This window comes from Kogia breviceps, chromosome 5, assembly GCF_026419965.1.
Source record: "Kogia breviceps isolate mKogBre1 chromosome 5, mKogBre1 haplotype 1, whole genome shotgun sequence".
NCBI classification, from domain to species: Eukaryota; Metazoa; Chordata; class Mammalia; order Artiodactyla; family Physeteridae; genus Kogia; species Kogia breviceps.
Genome location: NC_081314.1, coordinates 56,059,283 through 56,072,361, shown reverse-complemented (window position 1 = coordinate 56,072,361; position 13,079 = coordinate 56,059,283). Strand labels below are relative to the sequence as shown.

Below are 13,079 nucleotides of genomic sequence, written 5' to 3'. Positions count from 1 at the left end.
ACCATGAGCGCCACCAACCATCCTGATCAGGCTAAGGTGCCCTGAGGCTCACTGTGGCTCTCAACTCCCACCACGCAGGCCTTTCTCCAGGTTGCTGGGGCCACAACCAGTTCATGCTCCAGCAGGAAGACGTCCATCTGAGTTTGTCCTGCCACATCTGTTGTGGCCTGTGCTAGACATATAGCCCTCCCCCAAATAAGTTCATCTAATCTGGTGACCAAGGAGTGTACATGAAATGCTCACTGTTATTTTTATTACATGAATGCTCCTATGCTATAGAAACATAATGAAATTATATCAATATATAGGTATGGTTCCTAGAATGTAGTTCATGCTCAATAAAGCCACTGAGTAGTTTCAGTATCAGTTCAGGCTGAGGCATGTGTAGCCCAGGGACCCTCTGTGGTATCACAGCCCCTTATAGGTCTCCCTGGAGCCCTGGGTCCACACTGGCAGTGCCTCTGAGAGGTCTTGTACTCCATCCTCAACCTCTGCTGCCCATAGCCACATACATTTGGAGGCATCAGCCCCATGACTTAGGGCTCTTGTGAAGGCCAAGTAAGAGGACAGGTGTGGAAACACCTTGGGACTCCGCTGTGGTGCTGCCCCACTGGTGCAGGGGCTGAAGGTACAGCGGGTAATAACAATCATTGCAGACAGCAGACTTGAGTTTGAGTTCAGCTTCAACAGCTTGGTGGTCTTCACCTCTATAGCCAAGTAAGCTGTTTCCTCCTGTGTAAAATGGGCACGATAACAGTGCTGACACCCTCAGAGAGTTGTTGTGAGAATCAAATGGGATAATGCAGAGAGAACCCATTACAAAATGCCTAGCACTTCTGAGTGCTAGAGAAATATTAGTGGTTACTGTTTATAATAACAAAGCACCAAGGTTCATGAATGATTTACCTCGTTTCTCAACACTGGAGAAACCTGAGGATGTCCCCGGACGGCATCCCTCTCACTTACATTCCTTTAGACTTTCCGGAGCTGGAGGGAAAGTTGTGCATGTGAATACCATCCACCCTGTCCTGGAAAACCCAGGTGGAGAACCGCTGTGGAAAACAGATGAAGATGGAGCAGCAGGTCCTATAGAAATGCTGGCCATTTATGGAAATTTGGGCATTTTTTACTTAGGGAGAGGAAAAATGGAGAGAAATGCTCTTATGTACTAAAACAAATGTTTACTTGGAAGGGGAAGCATAAATAAGGCGAAACGTTCGGTGGGTCACTGAAAGTTTACGGTCTAAATGAATTCTTTATGGCTCTGCCCCCAGCTGGCTTCAGCTTTGACTATAATGTCTTCTTGAAACGAAACACTTTGAACGTAACAAAAACACGTGGGCTTTAATTTGGTAGTGGTTAAAAAAAATATTTTACTTATCTATTAATACAAAATGAATATGCTTATTCTGCTTGCCTGTCAGAGTGCTCCACGGTGGGTACAAAGAGGTACAAAGACCTTGGCCACAATGCAGAGTCTGTTACCTTCATGATGAGCAAGTCGATAACTCTCCAGGCTGTTTCTGGACACTTGGGATAATAACTGTCTTATTCACCTGGCAGGAATTTTTCTGAGATCCAAATGAAAGGACCAAGTAACTTCTATGATTTGTTATTAAATATACACTAGGAAGGCAAAACAACAGATTTTTGACATTTTCAAGAAACTCTTTCAACCTCAGTATTTTAGGCTTTAATATTGTGAAAGATGACTTTTTTGCACTGAAGTGCAACTGAAGGAAGAAATTCAGACATGTTACATCTTTAAATATTTTTAAAAATCATTTTAGGGGAAAATGATGATATACAAAGAATTAATTTTAAAATGTTTCCTTAAAACAGTTTTGTTTCAAAAGAAATGTCCAAGAATTCTCTGGATGGAGCATAATAAATTCACAGTAGAAAATAAGAGATAATGCTGAGGTTTGTATGTTTATTTCCTTGTTGCCATCTACCCACTGCAGGCTAACAGAAGCCCATTAATATTTACTCCTCAAAGTGATCTAACCTGCTGACCTAAAATGGCCTGTGGTCCACAAATGGCTGCAAATGGCACATTTCAAAACATCACAAATTAACACTCTTAGTAAGCTCAATGTGGCTATATTCCTTAGCAATGACATGTCATTGCCTTTATTTTTTCTTAATTTCCCTGGGCTCCACGGATTGTGTGTGTGTGAATTTCCTACATTACTGAAGTGATGTTTGGGAATGGAGGATGTTCAAAACAGGAATGAATAGTATGTGCCCTCACTCCACAAAGAACACTGAGTCCCGCCATGTCTATGCAGAAGCAGATGGCAGCAGATGGCATCACGTGAGGACACCTGAGGCAAAGAAGATGCTTTTCCAAAACTGGTTCTGATGTTGCTGAGAGTCCCAGTTTGGAGACTGAATGCTCAAGTGTCAAGAGCGATTTCCAAAAGACCAATGAGAAAAGGAGTTAATTTCCTAACCCCCATGTCCCCAGCTCCACATGGACCTTTGGCTTGTGAGTAATCAGGCTGCAATATGTTTTGGTTATGATCCTTTTTTATGCTCCTTTTCTATGAAATAAAATGTCACTTTAGCTACTGATGAAAATCTGTACATAGAATAAAATTCCTATTTTTGATTCTTTTTGTCTGCCTGCACTCATGGATATACATCAAAAAAGAAATTTATTTATATTCAAAGAAAGGATGACTAGACTCTCTAAAGACCACCTGAGAACCTTGAAACTTTCCATTCTTCTACTTTGCTTTCAAATACGTGCAGTGAATCTCATCTTCAGGCATATTCTTCGCAGAGTCTTCCAAATTTCTGTTAGCTTACTTTTATTTTAGTGGTCTTACCTCAATCCTACCTCATTTAGGAAAAAATGGAGAGGAAAATGCTATCCAATTCCATTCTGTTACTTATTTATTTTTAAATAGAAGAAAAAACTGTAGTCTGAATTCTACTTCTGGTCTAATTAAGATCTCAAATAGTTCATTTACCACTCCTCACCTTGGGCTGTCCTTAGAACATTTTAGCCTGAAACTGAATAAGCTAGCAATACTCTTTATTTTGCAGGATGACTCTTTATGCTCCTTTTAAAAAAAAATAAAAATGCTTTATTCCCATCAATCAGGGACTGAAGACAGGTATCACTAGCTTCATTTTGTAAAGGGAGAAACTAAGGCAAAAAGAAGTTAAGGGACATGCCTCTAGTCATCTAGAAACTCAGATCTGGGATTACAACAGAGAATTAACATACCTGTCGAGAACCATAACTGCCTTCTGGTGACTGAAAGCAACATAAAAATGCCATTTATCCAACAAGGGTGGTCATGCGAATTGGGGACTGCTCCAGAGAAGCAAAGGAAGCTAATACCGAGGGTCTTTTGTGGGCCCTGAGTTAGTCGTGTTACATCTATTTCATTTAATTCAGCAGTATGCTCTGAGAAATATAAGCAGGAGTTTGTACTATAACAGGCATACATTAAGAAAGTTCACTCCTGCAGTGCTCATATACCCTGGCCACTTTTGTTACTTGCCTGGTGTATAATTTTTTAGGGTTTCTTTATGCAGATTATTTTCCATCCCTCTCTAATAGCAAACAGGCAGTCATACTGTACCCATTACATAGCCCCTCCAATTTTGCTGGCTAAAGGTAAAAGTGTCACGGGCACAAGGGCTGAGTTAAAAGGAGAGCAAGTGGCAATTATCCATTCTATTAGAGCCCTCTACCCCACCCCCATTTAGCTGGAGCCTTGCTTTAAAATACATTGGCTATCTGGGTAACCTGAACAACAGATTAACCATAAATGGATTCCTGGAACTTAAGTTCCTCTTGCCTCAGTGCTGTGTACAATTATCAGGAACAGGGACCCACAGGGTCAGGACGAGAATCAGCATCAATTCAAATTCTGTTAGGGCAGCATAACATCATTTCATTTCAATAACACAGACAAATGCGTTTTCAAAATCATCATTACATATTATAATCTTAAAATGCATGAGCTGATCTTGTTATTCTAATCCCTGTATTCGGTTAGCACAGAATTATGAAAATGTTTACTTTGGGGTATATATTTTTCTTGCATACATAGGAACCAAAGACATTTGGATCTATGCTAGATCTGTTAAGAATAATAGACTTAATCACTCTATAGCCAAATGAACGTAATTTTTGTTTTTCTGTTGAAATTAAATAAAAACTCTTGTACTGTCTGCTCATTTTTTCACATTAATTTCTCAACAAGATAAGCTCCTTATAGACAGGCTACATACTTCACAAGACCTAGCACACTGTGGTAATTAAAAAAAAAATTGAGCAATCATAATATAACTGCTACGGATAAACTTAGTCCTACTTTGAGGTTGCTACGTAAATATGTAGTCAGTGACCTTGGACTGGGAATCTTGTAGGTCAAAATCTTAAATACATGGAAAACAAGTGTTCTGATCAAGGGGGAAAACTTTCTACACAGCAATTCCAGGTGATCGAGATGAATTCTAGGTTGACTTACCTTGGGGCAAGGATTTGGGCAAGGTGCCCTTCTGGTATCCCTTTTATTTACATGAAGTAGCCCCAAACTTAAGAAAAAAAAAAATCCAAGTGTAAAAGTACCAGAACAGAAAGGCATTTACATGGAGAAAGACCCAGGGCATGTTTCTGTTCTCTGGAGATTGTATCCTCAGTTTCCACCAATCCTGAATCCTTATCATGGGTCTCCATCCTAAGGCTCTCCAGCATGAGGTTATAAGATTGATTCCCTTTTAAGACTCACCCAACTTGTTACCTTTTCTAATAAGCCTTCTCTGTTCAATCTGAGGCCTAAAGTACATGCCATTCTTCTACCTTCCCTCAACACTCTGTGCATGTGTCAATCTTTAAGCCCTCACACCATGATTTGCTGTCTCTTCTACCTATCCCTGACCAGACTGTGATCTATTTAAGAACTAAATAATGTAGATAAAGCTCTCAATGCCTGGCACTTTGTTGGTGCTCAATAAATAGTACTGTCCTTTAGCAAGTCTGAAAATATATTTTTGGCCAAGCGGTATGCTTAGAAATATCTGGGTCATTTCAGATTTTTTTGATTATGAGGTATATAAACCAAACATAATAAACCAGCAGATCACAGATGCAAAACCTTAGCGGTTTTGCCCATTAAGTGGTCAGTCTTAAGGAAAGTTAGTATCTTTCTTCTTATTTTATTTGTCAAAAGCAGAAATTAAACATGAAGAAAAAAAGAGATAACATTCTCTAATCATTTACAAAAGACATCTTTTTATATAGGATTTAGCTCACAAATAATCTACAAAGATTCACTGCTTTAATGTGAAAAGGTGGCAAGGATCTCAGAGTTCAGCTTCTAGTTCAACCCCTTTGTATTTCATGGATGCGGAAAACGCAGGAGCAATAGTTTAGCAGCTGAAATCAACTCAACTCTTTAATCTGACAATTACCAAGCAGGGAGTTATTCATTTTCACTGTGCTTCTGTTGCAAAACATGTTTAAAGACTCAGATTTCTTGCACTGGCTGGCTAGGACAGCGACAAGACTCAGACACCGCAGCCCTCCTTCCAAATGCCCACAGTGACTGGTGAGACAAGCGTACATGGCAAAAGAAATATTTTGAGAGCTGACAGCTAAGAAAGTACATTAAAACCACAATCAGACCTAACTCTGATTCTCACCTCAGCCACAGCAGGATTATAATATTTTTGCCACATCCATAATAGGAACTTGTTAGTGCTTAATGAAATCAATACACACACTAAAGAATGTGTACATGTACACTTTTCCCCAAAGCCACAACTAGAAACCACTCTAGCAACCACAGGTTCAATGAAAAAGACAGCTGTCACTTTGGAAGAAAACACTGGACAGGCCAGATCCAAGTCCTAAAGAACCTCAAGGGGACGAGAATTGACAAAGAGCTGGCTAAGAACAAGTATTATGATCTATCCAACTCAAAGTGTTTCTCCCTGATCTTCACTACTCAAGAGCCAAAGTTAAAGGCTTGGATTCATGGGGCCATTCACTACAAGAGCTCAGTTTCAAGACACTAAGGAAGGTCATCTTCAAACTCAAATTAGGTCAATTTCATCCTTTTAACTCCCAGGAAAATAATTCCACAAATGGAATGAGAATTTATTATGCTCTATATTCCTATTACTTTAATAACTTCTGGGAGCATTGACAAATCTAATTTAGAAAAAGATAAATTTGGACTCTAGCCCATAAAATTAAGAAAAACACTGTTCCTAATGGTAAGTTTTCTTAAAATGCCATTTAAATTTAGGCAAGTCATTTATTTAACAAGCCAGCCCCCCCCTCTTTTTTCTTCTTCTTCTTTTTTTTTAATGAGGAAGGAGCCCGTATTGATTACTAGACTGCACTATTTTCTGTCTGGCATATTTAAATGTCTCACAACAGCATTCTTATTTGGACCAGCATTCTTATTTGCTCATGGAGAAATTGTTCTAAGCGTCTGTTCAGTTCTCTCTACAAGGCACCTCAGGTGGCTGCCCTGCAGAGGGCAGGACTGCAGCACACTGGGGATGGCAGGTTTGGTGCAGAGCCGTCATTCTTTCCATATTCTTGGAAGTAATGGGGACGTCAGGAGGTGCTGGCTCTAATCCCGATTCTGCAACCAGCTTCAAAAATGTTCCTGGGATTCACTTCTTCTACACAGTACAACTAGAAGGTATTTTCTACGGAAGGTTCTCCCTGCCAACAATGCAAGCCAAAAGCCCAGGAAAAAAGAGACTCATGTACAAATTTCCCCAAATGCTAGCTTTATATATTTATCATGATTTCTGTTAGTCCATAATTCCTGTTCTTGCCAGTAAGGTCAAGGAGTCTCCTACCAGTAAAATAATGAGCCCATGAAAAATGCATCCAAAAGCACATAGCACAGTAAGATAAATGGTCTTGTCTGTGAATGAGTATGAATTTAATCTCTAATGAACCTCCCCAAAAGAAGCCTTACCTTCTCTGCCCTTTCTACACTGGGACTCATTTCCAAAAGGACGATCACTTTTTTTCTTCTAAGTCAAACTATTGTGTTTTCCAGGTCCTCCAATGTCAAGTTCAAATGTTATCTGTTTCAAAAAGCTGTTCCTGATCTTTGCAACCAACCAGTCTCTGCACTTTATTCCCTACGTCTGCCCCCTTCAAACTCCCAGAGCGCTTTTCTCCAATGGCACTAGTGTTCTACGACTATTTGTAGGTTGATATTATGCTTCTGGAGGGGGAAGCAGGGACTTGCTTTCGTTCTTGAGCTTGGTGTCCCCGAGGGCCCACCTCAAACAGTGCCTTCCACACAGCAGGACTCCACTGAGCTCACATGAATCCGAGTACTCGGGTACAGAGCAGAGGCAGAGGTTGGACAGGGGTCTCTGTGCTAATTAGAACCAGGTCCCTGTATAAAAGAGCAGGATACTATGATGCATTAAGGGGAAATAACAGAAATACCTCCACATACACTGGTTTGTGCTTTGGCAGGTATGCACAGGAAGGGGCAGCATATCTACTCCATCAGGCTGTCTTGGTTTTATGTTCATCTCCTACCTCCTTCAGCTGATTCTCTCATTTGAACTTTTGGTAACAGAACTTTCTGTCATTAACTTTTGCTACGCATCTGAATTATTCCTAAGTACAGTTCAGCTGCCCATCTTCTGATCGGCCATTTTCAGAGGAAATAAAGTTAAATAAATACTATGTGAAAGGCTGTATTTGATTTCTGTAGCCAAGAGTGTTCCTGAGCATGGAGTTTTATAAAGAATCTCCTATTTGCTCTAGTTAATTTGATATTATATTGCATTGCCCATAGTTACAGAGCACAATCCCCATCTGTACATCACCACAGCTATTTCAGACTGGTAAACATGTTTGTCCGGATGGTTACTGAATATTTAAAGAGGTTAAAATCTTTTCCTGAGTCTTATTTCCCTCTGCACTCGTGACTAATATAACACTATTAAACAGCATGGACTTGAATTCGATCATTTTCTTTTTGGATAATTTCTCTCCATTTTCTGGCTTTATGAAAGAAAAAAACGCATATATTATCACATGCAGGGAAATCAGGAACACGAGAATGTTAATTTAGAAAATTCCAAATGGAGAATGGAGGGTACAACTTTGGGTATAAAATGCAGGACCCAAATACCTAGGGAGTCTTTCAACAAGGAGGAAGAGTGCTTCAGAGGACAAATGAACAGGAAGATTCCATCCCGCAACCCAAAGCCATCGAATTTTTGAATGAAGCCTCAGGCCCTCACCTCTTGTTTCTGTCCTCCAGCTGCAGCGTGTACACCGTGCCATCAGCCACGTGCGTCCTGGCGTTACTGTCTCCCCATTTCAGCTTCAGGCTCTGGGGCCCAGCAGCGGCACATTCGAGCCTAGGAGGCAACGGTGGTAACGGCCGAGTTTTTGCTTTAATGAACTGACTAAATGGTCCAGCTCCAATTTCATTTATGGCCTGAATTCTGATCCTGGAAAAAGGAAAAAAAAAAAAAATCACAAAGACTGTTGGTTTAAGAAGCAGTGATTCCTCATTTGAAATAAACATTGTGTGGTGTATTTCTTCCTTGCCCCTAGAAGCAGTGTCATGGAATAAAGGAAAACAAGTTAAAAATAATTCAAGACAGATAGAGACATGGGCAGCTCGGAAGACAGATTATCCTCTCCATTCCAAAAAACAGCCCCCAAAAAACACATTAGCAAGATATCCCTTAGTTCTTTAATAGAAAGAAAGAAAGAAAGAAGGAAAGAAGGAAAGAAAGAAAGAAAGAAGAAAGAAAGAAAGAAAGAAAGAAAGAGAAAAAGAAAGAAGAAAGAAAGAAAGAAAAAGAAAGAAAGAAAGAAGGAAAGAAGGAAAGAAAGAAAGAAGAAAGAAAGAAAGAAAGAGAAAGAAAGAAAGAGAAAAAGAAAGAAGAAGAAAGAAAGAAAAAGAAAGAAAGAAAGAAAAAGAAAGAAAGAATGGCAGAAAAGGGAAGACATACTAAAGACTTTCATATTTTGTTTTAGCCACTCTTCAGCTGCCTCAAAGTCAGTTTTGGAAGTAAGTGAGCTATAAGAATAAATGAAATAGGAGAACAAGAAAGTCTCCTTCAAAGTTCAAAACAAAGGATAACGGCTCTTCAACAGCACATTTTCCTCCCCTTTCTCCAGCCTCACCCAACAACCTCTGCTAGTCCTTAATCAGTGCTATGGGTGCAGGCACTGCTGGTAACAGAGTGTCATTCAGATGTGCAATTATCTTAACTGGATGTTTACTATGTGCAGTGTTATGGGTAATAAAGATATACTGACACTGCTCTCATGGTCTAGGAACTGAAAATCAAACAGTTAAAATGTATATAGAAAATATTTCCTATTATCATTCCTATTTTTCTTGTTCCTCTACTTTCTTACTAGTTGATTGAAAAAGTTCTCCAAGGTTATCACACAACACCTTGATGGCACTGCTCCACCTTAATCCTCAACACTCCGTCCCCGCGGTGACTGCATGTTATTGAAGCTTGTTTCCTCGTGGCACTGAGTGGCCTGCAGACCCCTGCAGAGGTCTTTCTCCTCTGCTTCTTGGACCAAAGGTGTCACACTAGCTCCCACCCCACCCTCTGCTCTTCCTCTCTTCTTCTGTACAATATGAACAGTCCTCTCAATAACCTCAGCATTCCACAGCTTCATCCACTTCAGATCTTCCCCAGGTCTGCCTCTCCTCCATCTCTTCATGCCTCATTACTAGGCCTCTAGTAGAAACTTTCACCCAGATCCCTTGCTAGGTACATAGGCATCTTATTGGGCTGAATGAGCAGTGTGGTGTCACTAGTTCTAAAAGTCTCAACATTTAAACTTTATTTGAGTTTGAAACAGTGTTTCAAAACACATGATAATAAAAAATACAAAGAGAAATTCTCAGGACACAGATCAGCTTAAAATATTCTTATAATTTAGTTTTATGTACTTCTCACTTACAGCAATTATTGCTTATATCTAAATAGAAAATATCATTTAGGTATTACAATACCTTAATCCATCATATGACCTCAAATTAACCTTAATTCTTCAAATTTAAAATTATATAGTTCAGCAAGTCAATCTAATGACACATCTGTAAGTTGTTAAGAAGAAAAAAAAAAACAATAGATTAATTCCAGGTGAGACGGAGTAAGCACACTCCGCGCTGTCTCTCCCACTGAATGCAGCTATGAAACCTGGACAAGAGAAACAGAGCAGCTATTTAAGAAAAGTCCAAAAAGGAAATCGTAGCTGAAGGATTGGGGGAAGAATTTGAACTATCACCAAACCAGCAGTGAATTTACCATTTTCCCCCTCCATTACTCACTGGATTAGACTCAACGCAGCCTGAAATCCAGGAACAGACATTTGCATGGACAGAGAGCTGCCTGGCTCAAAAGAAAGCAAAGAGTCTCAGAATGGTCAGAGTGAATGGGGGAAAATTCCCCCATTCCTCTTTTTTTTTTTCTTTTCTACACTGTCTCATTCTCTAACCCTTAGCCAGTTCCATCATAGTAACAGCCGAAAGAAGAAAAACCACATGATCATACTCATTGATACAGAAGAAGCATCTAATGAAATCCAACATATATTCATAATAAAAATTCCCAGCAAACTAGGGATAGAAGGGAAATTTCTCAACCCAAAAGGGGCATCTATAGAAATATCTGCAGCTAACATGCCACTTAACGGTGAAAGACTAAATGAAATATCAGAACAAAGCAAGGATGTCTACTCTCACCAGTCCTACTTAACGTCAGGTACCAGTCCCAGCCAGTGTGGGGTGGGAAAGGCACAGAGATAGGAAATAAAGAAATATACTACAAGACACTGCTGAGACTACTGAAGACCACCTAACTAGAGAGAGATATACTGTGATCATGAATTGGAAGACTATACACAGAAAAAATGTCAATTCTTCCAAAACTGGATCTATACGTACAATGCAATTCTAATAAAATTCCAGCAGGATTCTTCTTAGTAGATATAGATAAGTTGATTCTAAAAGTTACGTGGCAAGACAAAGGAACTAAAATTGCTAACACAAATCTGAAAAATAAGAATAAAGTTGGAAGAATCACACTATCTGATTTAGAACTTACTATAAAGCTTACTATAAAGTAATCAATATAGTGTGGTATCAGACAGACACATAAACCAACAGAACCAACACATATATGGCCAACTGATTTTCAAAAACATGCAGAATTAATTCAATGAAGAAAGAATAGTCTTCTTAAGTGGTATTGGAACAAATGGATATCAAAAGGAAAAATAAATAAATCTCAATCTAAACCTCAGATCTTATTCAAAAGTTAACTCATGGGGCTTCCCTGGTGGCACAGTGGTTGAGAGTCCGCCTGCCCATGTGGGGGACACGGGTTCGTGCCCCGGTCCGAGAGGATCCCACATGCTGCGGGGTGGCTGGGCCCATGGGCCATGGCCGCTGGGCCTGCATGTCCAGAGCCTGTGCTCTGGACATGTCCAGAGCAGTGAGAGGCCTGCATACTGAAAAAAAAAAAAAAAAAAAAAAAAAAAGTTAACTCATGGATCACAGATCTAAGTGTAGAATGTAAAATATAAAACTCTTAAGAAGAAAACAGGAGGAAATATTTGTTACCTAGAATTAAAGAATTTTTAGATATGATGGGAAAAGAACGTATCTAGAATGCATCTAAGACCTTTCAAAACTCAGCAGCAAAACAACATAAAACAACCCAACTAATAAAAAAAAAATGGGCAAAAGACTGGAACAAACATTCCACCAAAGAGGATATACACATGGCAAATATGCACACAAGAAGATGTTTAACATCATTAACCACTAGGAAAATGCAAATTAAAACTACAGTGGGGTAATACTATATCCCTACTAAAATGGCCAAAATAAAAAATGCTTATTAATACCATTCTAGCAAGTATAAGAAACAAATGAAACTCTATTTTGCTGGTGAGAATGCAAAATGGTATAGTTACATTGGAAAACAATTTGCTTACAAAATTTTTTATAAACTTTAACATACATTTATCATATGACCCAGCAACCACACTTCTTGGACTTTACTCTAGAGGAATTAAAGTTTACGTTCACACAAAAGTCTGCACATACACGCTTATACCAGCTCCATTCATAATCGCCCAAAACTGGATGAATATCTGCCTCACAGTTTGGAATGTAGCAAACACTTATTGCCGATAAAGTACAGCAAAAGTTCCATTACAAAGAGCCTTACTTTTCCCAGATCCTATTAAACTAGGGCTACATCAGGTCTCTTGTAGATAACGCAATGTCAGTCTCTCAACATGGCATTGAAAGACTACAATAAACTCTTCTTTGCTTCCCAGCATGAGTCTTGTAAAATAGCTGCATGGTATTAAGATAAGAGTTTTCTTCCCTATGATTTGAAAAGTAAGAAATTTTTCTGCAACTGGAAAGGAAAAATCTTTTTAAAAAGGTGGTCATCATTATGGTAGAAATTACTACCTTTTTTCCCTGCTCAGGAAAAGGGAATTAAGCCAGACTTTAAGTCTCAGTCTTTTTTCAATGGTGTACAAATTTCCTCACCTACAAGGTTTATATCAATGTCTTTCCACTGTCCAGAGTGCCGTTCCTTCCCTTTATTCTGGGCAGAGGTATTCCTAGAGCCCAGAGGCCAAGATGCTTCCTTTCAACTGCTTGCCCATATTCCTCCAGAGCCAAGCTCACCTGTATTCAAGGTGATCCTACTGTTTTGCTCCATTCAGCCTCAACAGCCCTTAGCTACATTAATAAGTAAAAGAAAGGGAGGTAATGGGTTGCTTTAGATTGTTGTTCTGCTCAAGACAAAAAATTATAAGAGATCTTAATCATTTATAAGAATTAAAAAATAGTTTATAATATACAAGTATCAAGATGCAGAAAGAAATGCAGATTTAATATTTACTTTCTTTTGTAAATTCATTTTCTTCACAAGGCCTCCCCAGTATTTTCATAGGTACTAGGTTCCTAATATCTGTAGCTCTAGGGTTCTCTGACCTTTTAACTGGGAAGTATTTGGTAGGCATATCGAATGTTAGCCATACATACATACATACACAT

General features: G+C 39.2%; 1 protein-coding gene across 4 annotated transcripts in view; it reads right to left on the bottom strand.

Moving 5' to 3' along the window:
* Positions 1-13,079, bottom strand: part of FNDC3B (fibronectin type III domain containing 3B) — a 357,724-nt gene that overhangs the window by 19,147 nt on the left and 325,498 nt on the right. For all 4 annotated transcript variants that reach the window (XM_059065627.2, XM_067034020.1, XM_067034019.1 and 1 more), the window contains one exon: positions 8,260-8,472. In XM_059065627.2, coding sequence (XP_058921610.1) covers positions 8,260-8,472 — 213 coding nt within the window. The remainder of the gene's footprint in view (positions 1-8,259; positions 8,473-13,079) is intronic.